This window comes from Poecilia latipinna, unplaced genomic scaffold (genome assembly GCF_001443285.1).
Source record: "Poecilia latipinna isolate Pla-1442-1.1 unplaced genomic scaffold, P_latipinna-1.0 Scaffold1954, whole genome shotgun sequence".
Taxonomy (NCBI): domain Eukaryota; kingdom Metazoa; phylum Chordata; class Actinopteri; order Cyprinodontiformes; family Poeciliidae; genus Poecilia; species Poecilia latipinna.
In genome coordinates this window covers 94827-103804 of record NW_015114570.1, presented here as the reverse complement: position 1 = coordinate 103804, position 8978 = coordinate 94827, and the positions used below count along the sequence as shown (strand labels likewise).

The window sequence follows — 8978 nt, the reverse complement described above, 5'->3', positions numbered from 1 at the left end:
GTGCTTCAAGCTTTGGTCCTTTCATCTAAACACCTTAAAATTAATTTGAATTCCTATTCAGCATTAATTTAATCAATTAAAAGCTTCAAATTTAAACTCAGATATGGTTTTAGTGTCATTAAAATCTTCGTAAACATATTAAAAGTGTCTTGGAACTGGTTCAACCCGTTTTAACTTTTATTTGTCTGGATGTTTGCAGCAGGAGGAGAAGACGGGTAAAGAGGTGATCCTGGATGATCTGGACTGCCCTCTGCAGATCCTCAGGGACTGGCCTGCAGACAGAGGTAACCAACCAACTGGATCCACTTCCTGCTGTCTTTTGATTGCTGCTGCCCCCTTCTGCTCCAGAGCTGTTATTACAGCTTTTTTTTTTTCTCTGAATGCATATTTTTGCTTTGCAGATGCAAATGAGTAATTTTGCCAAATCATCTTCTATGTCATTTTATCCTGTCAGAACTTGATTTAGAAGCTTTAAACAAACACTTGAAACAAACAAGTTTTAATCCAAACGCAAACAACGTGGGTGAATAGAAAAACAAGCTTTCAAAAGATAATTGTATTTATTAACGGGACAAAGGTGTCCAAACCAAACCGCCAATGTCAAAGTCTAATTGGTTCTATTGTAAAATGATGAATTAACTGTCATAAACAACTTTTTTTTTTTTTGGATCGGTTAACTAGCCACACCCGGGGCGTCTTAGTGCCAGACATGTAGAACAAGAAGCAGGATAAAGGTTCTGAGGCTCGCCAGGTCTGGCTTGTAATCAGTGCACCCTTATTTAGTGGCCTAGTCAAAGTTTGGACTTAAATCTGAACTGAGACAATCAGCCTGCAAAAACACAAATTCTCAGTCTAATTTCTGGTGCAAATATCTTGGCAAACTTGAAATAAGGCAAAAGCTTAGAAGTAACTTTTCAATAAAATATAAGAGCTTGTTGCAAGTCAATAATTCCTTAAATCTCAAGTGAAATAAAATAAGTACTTTCAGCAAGTACTTTCTCATGAATATTGAGGAATTATTGACTGCAAGTTAGTCTTGTCTTATTTCAAGTGAACTAAAGTATTTGCACTAGAAACCAGTCTGAAAATACTTGGTAAGATTTTGTGTTTTTGCTGTGTGGAGTGACTTTTAGCAGGTGGATTATGCTTGAAGACTCTTTAGTGTGACTGAATTGAAAAAAACAAAGAAGAAATTGCTCCACAGCAACACAACTGACTCAAGTTTATTTGTAAATCAATTTCAGCAACAAGGCAGTTCAGAGTGCTTCAAAGTGAAATGTTATTTTCTGTTCCAACCTGAGCTGATGGGAGAATATAGATATTATTTAAGAGGAGTCCTAGGATGGAGCCTTGCGGTACCCCAAATTTGTTTTCCTAAGATAAATTTTCAGATGTTAAGTCCTTGTTTGTGTTTGCTCTGAATTGCAGCTTTGCAACTTTATTATATTTTATTTTACTCTGCCGAGTTTTTTGTAAAAGTTGTGTTTCTTTACGGCATCAGGAGCGATGGTGTTCCAGCTGAAGAAGAGGCCTCCGGATTACCAGGCCAGGAAGGGCAGGAAGGACGACAAGGGGCTCAGAGGGAAAGATGGCTCCATGCCGCCGGAGAAACTGCCTTACCTGGTGGAGCTGAGTCCAGGTACGACCACAACATGTATTATTTTATTATTTTATATTATCTGCCACTGTAGCAGCAGGAAAATGACCAGTAGCTTCAGGGGAAGATTCTCATCCTGTTATGACCGAATCCGGACAGCAGGTGGCAGTGCAATGTTTCCTGTAGGTTCAGTTTGAAATGAGTCATTTAGCTGTATTTGCCTGCAAGGAAGACGAATTACTTGAAATTATATAGACTAAAGTAGAAGGATAAGCCGAATATATTGAGATTTATTTGTAGGAATGTGAAAGGTAAGTTTTGTCATAAAATCCTGGATTAGTGTTAAGCCTGATGAAATTATTAAAAGATGCTTTCTGGTCATTTTTGGTGGCCCTTCCCTGATTACTGTCTGCCCTAACAGCTTGTCTCTTGCTACTGATCCCCCTCCTCTCTCTTTGCTTCTGGTAACCCTCATCATCCCACATCATTAACTTCCCTGATCCAAAGGTGACCCAGAAACTTCCACCCACCTGGTTCTGGGTGGTGAGTTTCTGGGTAACCCGACGCCCTGATTCAGGAGAAAACTAACGCATCTACTTCATACTGACTGCAGGGCTTTACTGGTCTCTGGTAGTGGGTGAAGTGGGATTACAAGCTGGTTTGGCGACTGATTTATTGCTGCCAGGCCTGGCTGTGTGAGTGTGTGAAGGTTACTTTTATTTCTGTGCATTTATAGCTGACAGCCATGTTGGCTGAAAAATAAAGAAAATGTAATAAGAAGGCTTTTATATTGTTATAAAGTAATACAGTCCAGATTAGTTTATTCATCTCTAAAAACTAGGGATGCAGCAAAGATGTCTGTATCGGCCGATATTTATTTTTATCTTGTTGCCTTCTTTTTCTGGTCTTTTTTTTCCCCGAGGTGTCGAACCAGTGGTGAATATGACATCGGTAAATATTGGTAATCTGCTATAACAGCATATCGGATATTAATATCGGCCCAATTTTTCATATCGGCTGCTAAAACCCAACGTTCGACATAATGTGGGAAGAAGTTGGTTTCAAATTGAACTTGTACTGATGTTTTTGTAGGGACGTATCGGTATGAAAATTTGGGCCAATATCAGATATTAATATTGCTGTCATAGTCGATATATTCTCTACTGTGTTGACACATTTGGCTAAAACAGATGGCAAAAAAATGGAAACAAATATCGATTGGTTAATATTGGCCCAGTTTTATTTATCGGGCCGATACCGATATGTTTAAAAAATTACTGACATCACCCAATACTGATGATTTGGTGCCGATATATCGTGCATCCCTAGTTTTTTGGAGTAAATTTGACAGAAAATCGCTAGTTGGAATTTTACGGCTAATTTCCAATCTCTTACTTTGTAAAGTTTTGACCTTCCAACTCAAAGTTTTGCCACAAGTGATTTCCGCTTACGATCTAGAATCAGCACTTATTATCTTTTTTTAATTTTTTTATTTAACCTGTGGATCTAGTAAAATTGATCAAGTTATAAGAAAAAGGTGTTTGTAGCTGTAAGGAATTGGCGTCTGTTTAATTTTCAGTATGGACTGACTTTGCGCTTTGAATGCTTTCTGGGGTTAATCAGTTGTTGCTGCATAATTTCTCCTCCTTGCTGCATTTTCACCTTCTGCTATGTGTCTGTTTTCTTTCCCACTTTCTCATGGCATGTTTTGGTTGCCTGGGTGTGTGTGTGTGTAATTATGGGTGTGTGTGGCCTGTGCACGTGTCCTTCTGCCTCTTACCCGCCTGCCTGCCTGCCTGCCTGCTGTAGGCCGAGGGAATCACTATGCCTACTACGCCTATCGGCACCAAGAAGGTAAAATCTGCACCGTACTTCCTGTTTGCCCCGGCTGCCGGGGTTGTTCTGCTCTGAGCGCAAACACATTTCCTTAAAAAAATGTTTCCTTTTTCATAGTGATTAAATCAGATATTCATAAACAACGAGTCAGGAGTAAAAATAGTATATATGAGACGTTGTAGGTTTTTTTAATCTAAGGCTGAAATGATTAATTGGATCAGTTGTGATTAATTGATTATTCAAATAATCGTTAACTGGACTCAAAAAAGGGCATTTGCTAAAAAATATTAAAACATAACATATTTAGAGCAGTAATTAGACCAAAACTGCATAAAAAATATTCATTTCACATTTAAGATAAAATCACTTTTGTCTGTTGAAATATTTTAGCCAAAACTCAAGTGGAAACTTTACCTCCACCTGGTTCAGAATTACTGAAAAGATGCTTTGTTTCTGCGTTTTTGGCAATAAAATGTTTATCTCCTTATTTAATGTAAAGGAATTTAATTATTTATTTGCATCTTAAATGTATTTCTAATTTTGTATAAAAACGACTTACATGGTTAAATCAGAAATTTGTAGAATGTGAATTTTTTTTAATCCAATTAATCGTCAGAATAATCGATTAATCGGTTACTAAAGCAATTATTAGCTGCAACCGATAAATATTTAGGATTTTTTAAATGTCTTTGAATTAAATAGTTTGTTGCAGTAATACCATAGCTTTTTAGTGTTGTATAAGTCGGAGTTTTATTTGTTTGAGATAATTTATCACAATCATAGAGACAGAAAAATAGAATATCGGTTAAGGTTATGTTGACCTTTTTCCTTCTCTGCTTTGCTTTTACTAAACTGTTTACTAATTATCAGTAACTTCTCCACATTTACATCTGTTCACATCACTTTGGATTTTGATTTATTCTTGAAATGTCGGGTTAAATGCGGTTTGCTGAGCGAGCAGCTGCGGTTCGATCGGCGCTGATCCTGAGAGCTTCTGTGCTTCCAGACGGCTCCGACTCCAGAGACAAACCGAAGCTGTACCGGCTCCAGCACAGCATCACCGAGGTCGGCTCGGACTGCACCGAGGACGGCGCCATCCAGGTGAGCGCACGTAACCCAGACCTGCTGAACTTTGACCTTTTAACGCCCCCAGCATTTCGTGTAAACAGGAATGATTATTAGTATAATTTGTAGTTTATTTGGTTGTTTTGACGACAATCGGCACCCTTCACTCTTATTCAGTTAAAAATGTTTAAAAAGACTCAAATTGTATTAATGTAGAGTAGGGGAATGGCATATCCCCTACTCTATGGCATTCCATACATTCCATGTCAATAAATTACGGTTACACCAGTGGATTTATTGACACAGGAGAAAAAATTCAGACTTTGATACCAAACATTTTGGTGTCGAGCGTTTATTATTTTTAAAAGGACGATTTCTTTTAATATTAAAACAAGATTCTTACATAATGTTTGAAAAACATTTTGTTTTTGAACCGCAGCAGTTTTTCATTTAGGTTTTTAGGTATTTTTATTGTCTCTTTTTTTGCCTGGTTTTTGTTGCCTACAATTAGTTTCATTTTCTTTGGCATGCGAAACGTATTGTGTGATTTTGAATATATCAATATATGAATATTTAGTTTATTCTGGTGACTATAAAGGAAAGCTAATAAAAATGATTCTACAATGTAAACACTGTAAAAAAACAATCTTACCAAGTATTGTGGGTCTAGTTTTTGTGCAAATATCTCAGGTCACTTGAAATGAGACAAAACTAACTTAGAAGTAACTTTTCAGAAAGATAGAGGAACTTGTTTTAATTAGTCGATATTTGAATATTGATGAAGCATTAGTTCCACTAACAGATTATTTCACCTATAATATGAGAAAAATATCTTGTTATAAATAATCTGTCAGTGGAAGTTGTACTTTTTAATCAATATTCAAGAATTTTTGTCTTACAGCTCTGATATCTAGCTGAAAAGTTACTTGAAATTTAGTTTTATTTTATTTCAGTTGCATTGTGATATTTGCACTGGAAATGAGAGAACTAAATGTGAACTAAAAAGTTGAGATTCTGTGTTACATTTTGTGTCTGCAAAATGTGTTTCTGTTGGTATTTAACAAAAAAAAAAAACCTGCAGAGAAACATGCTTTTTGGTTTTTTCTTGTTGCAGTTTGTAGCTGGAAATCATTTATTATTGGTTTTTAAAACTGAATAAGAGCAGAAATGATATTTGTGTTTAATGAAAGGCTGATATATTTGAAACAGAACAGCAAGCTTGTTTGGTTCCAGGTGTTTCTGTTTAGCAAACCATCTGGTGCATCAGATTAAATCGACTTCAGAGCTGCAGCACGTTTCTTCTTCTGCTTCTGTTCTCGGTGCGTTTCTGTAGCTGCTCGGCCCGGGGATCCTGCCCCACCACTGCAACCTGATGCACAGCGAAGGCATGGTGACGGTGACGCCGCACGGCCACGACGCCGACACCTTCGTGGACGGCCAGCGCATCACGGAGACCACGGTGCTGCGATCTGGATCCACGCTGCAGTTTGGTTCTGCTCACGTCTTCAAGTTCGTGGATCCCATGTTCGACCAAGGAGGGAAGAGGGACCCGAACGCCGCCATGAGGAGCCGACACAAATCCGGGTGAGCGAGAGGCGAACACGAGGTTAGGAGATGAAGAAGAGGGGAGGAGGCAGGGCGTGCACAGCAAAAACATTAAGTCTTACCGAGTACTTTTGGTTTAGTTTCTAGTGTAAACATCTTTCTACTCTATAAATAAGACAAAACTAACTTAAAGCAACTTTTCAGCAAGAAATAGTCCCTTAAAAAGTTAATTATTTTACTTTTCCATGTTATACGTGTAATCATTGGCCAGTGCAATTGATACTTTTTCATCAACATTAAGTAGAGCTACAACTAATGATTATTTTAATAATCGATTAATCTATCGATTACTCAAATTGTTAATCGATTAGTTGGATAAAAATTTCTCACATTCTACAGGTTTTTTCATTTGACCAGAAAATAATTCACTACAAAATTACCTTTGTGTTTTTTAAGTGAAACAAAATAAAGTTTCATTTTTAAATAACTTTAACACTTTTTGTGCTTCCTGTGAATTTATTTTGAAATAAAAACCCACTGATGCCATTTAACTTTCCCTCAGGAATGACTGGGATTGTTGTTAGCATACAGTTAGCATCTGGTCATGGTGCGTTCACTGACTACAGGAAAGATCAGATCTTATTTATGAATCAAGCATAAAGTTACAGATTCTGATTCTTAGTGGACATTTTACAGATTATTATTATAAAAAAAAATGGAAACACATTAAAGGATGCAAATAAACAAATAGTTCAATCCCTTTTTAAATAAAAAAATTAAATGTTATTCTGTAAATGTAGTATTGCTTTAATAGATAAGAACTGAAACTTGAGGAGTTTTGGTGAAAACATATTGACAGACATAAGTGTATATATTTTCTGTACGGTTTTGACTTAATTCCTGCCCTGAATATGTCGTTGATTTCAGTTTTAATTCTCTAGTTAATAATTAATCAATTATTAAATTAGCTGATTATTTCAATAATAGATTAATCACGATTAATCAGGCTTGAGGATAAGGAAATATTTACTTGAAACAACCTACATCTTGCTGAAAAGTTACTCATAAGTTAGTTTTGTTTTATTCCAAGTGTACCAAGATATTTGAAGCAGAGACTAAAAATACTTGGTGAGATTTTGTTTTTGCAGTGTGGAGGGAATGAGAGGAAGAGCAGAGGTCTGGGGTTATGGCAGCAGGCTGCCCTCTAATCTGATCAGCATGCTGCTGGGTGGGGCCTCCCGCTCGCTGCACTTTCACAATGAAACTCGGAGCGCCGCAGATCACAGCAGAAGCGACTTAAACATGACCGTCGCCTTGGAAATATTCACTTTATAGCTGCTTAATGGCGTCATCACCCGGTAACAGTTGGAGAAAGCGAGGGAGAGTGTGAGTAACCTTTGTTCATCTTTTTATTTTAGACGATTCCAGAGGAAAAAAGTATAAATTACAGCTCAACTCTTGTCGTTTTAGTTTATAAAATCCTCCTAAAGTTGTCAGAAGTAATGGACTTCATTGCAGGATGAACTTAAATTCAGTTTTTGTGGCTCACCTGAAGAGTTAGCTGTATATTTATATTTAGATGTGTTCCTCCCAGTGTGTGAGTGTTGAGTTAATATTTACACTCCAGCCTCAAACCTCCCATCAGGTGATTTCCATTAGCTTTTACAGGCGTGGAGAAAAAAGTAATCAGAAAGGAGAGCTGGAATTAGAACCTGTTGGATTACTCTCCATGTCGAAAGAGAAAATTAAACCTGGTTTTTGTCTGAGGGCTTTAAGATCTGCTGGGCTGGAGTTTTCTTCTTTTGTTCCAACGACATGCTGATTTCCTGAACCAGCTGCATCATTTTGTCTTATTTTACCTGAAATATTAGGATATTTGTAATGAAATAAAGTTGACAGCATCAAAAGGAAACATTTCTGTGTCTTCATCTACATGGTTTTGAAAAAATGCAAACCTGCTTTTATGCGTCACCCTTCCTTGTTCCTGGTCCTCCTCTGCCAAGTATGTTTGGTTTGACGCCAGCAATGACAAACCTCTCTACCGGTTCCTCCACCTGCTTTATGAATGAGATCCTTCTGCCCACACGCTGCATACGGCAGGAAGTTTGACATTTAATTCAATTTGTGGTGGAATGAAAACATTACAAAAGGAATCTTGTTTCGGTTCATGTTTAATTTACGTCATTTGGCACGTTAGATAAAAATGTATAGAAAACCTTGAAATTAATTAAATTAAATTTGGATTTTGGTGCTGTAGCAAACTGGGAGCAACTCCCACCACCCCCAGTTATGACTTTGTGTTTCAATATGGCCGCTTCTCACATCAGCAATTGTAACCTGTATCAAAAACATGTTTACTTTTCAGAACAGACATGTAAAAGTGAGTCTAAAATTAATGTTACATGTGGCGCCTCCAACTCTAAACTGGACAAGTAAAAAGTGATGTTTGCCTTAGAAAGTAAAGCTTAAATTTACGTTTCTTTTTTATTTATTTATTTATTTTTTAAATATTTGTGGGTGTCGCCATGTTCAAATTTTGAATTCTCTAATCTTGGGTCTGACAATTTTGTTTGGCCAAAACAAACGCATAATGGAGCAGCAGTCAGTATGTGTTTACATTTGTGATGGTAGGAGAGAAAAGACTCAGAAAGAAGCCTTTTGGGTGGCGTCTCGTAGTTCTGATGGAAACTTATTGTTTTTGTAAGTGTGGATTTGATCAGGTGATCAAATCATAGTTTGAGATATTTGGCAACAAAAAGACGACAGACCTGATGGTGACTCCAAATATTAACATTCAGTTTCAGATGCAACAGAAAAGGTCAAATATGTCGAGGGACATTTCAGATTCGCCATTTTTCACCCAACTCCCCCATCGTAGCACTCTGCTGGGATTATGTGGTCCGAGGGAATCCAGGGGCTGTTTTCCTTCTAAATT

General features: G+C 37.2%; 1 protein-coding gene across 1 annotated transcript in view; it reads left to right on the top strand.

Annotated features, from left to right (window-relative positions):
• The window catches only part of LOC106935365 (afadin-like), a gene marked incomplete at its 5' end in the record, with an annotated part of 81051 nt that overhangs the window by 12069 nt on the left and 60004 nt on the right, over nucleotides 1–8978 (top strand). Inside the window, 5 exons of the mRNA XM_015015799.1 lie at nucleotides 200–284; nucleotides 1502–1639; nucleotides 3407–3451; nucleotides 4440–4534; nucleotides 5832–6082. Of these exons, the coding sequence (XP_014871285.1) occupies nucleotides 200–284; nucleotides 1502–1639; nucleotides 3407–3451; nucleotides 4440–4534; nucleotides 5832–6082 (614 nt within the window). The remainder of the gene's footprint in view (nucleotides 1–199; nucleotides 285–1501; nucleotides 1640–3406; nucleotides 3452–4439; nucleotides 4535–5831; nucleotides 6083–8978) is intronic.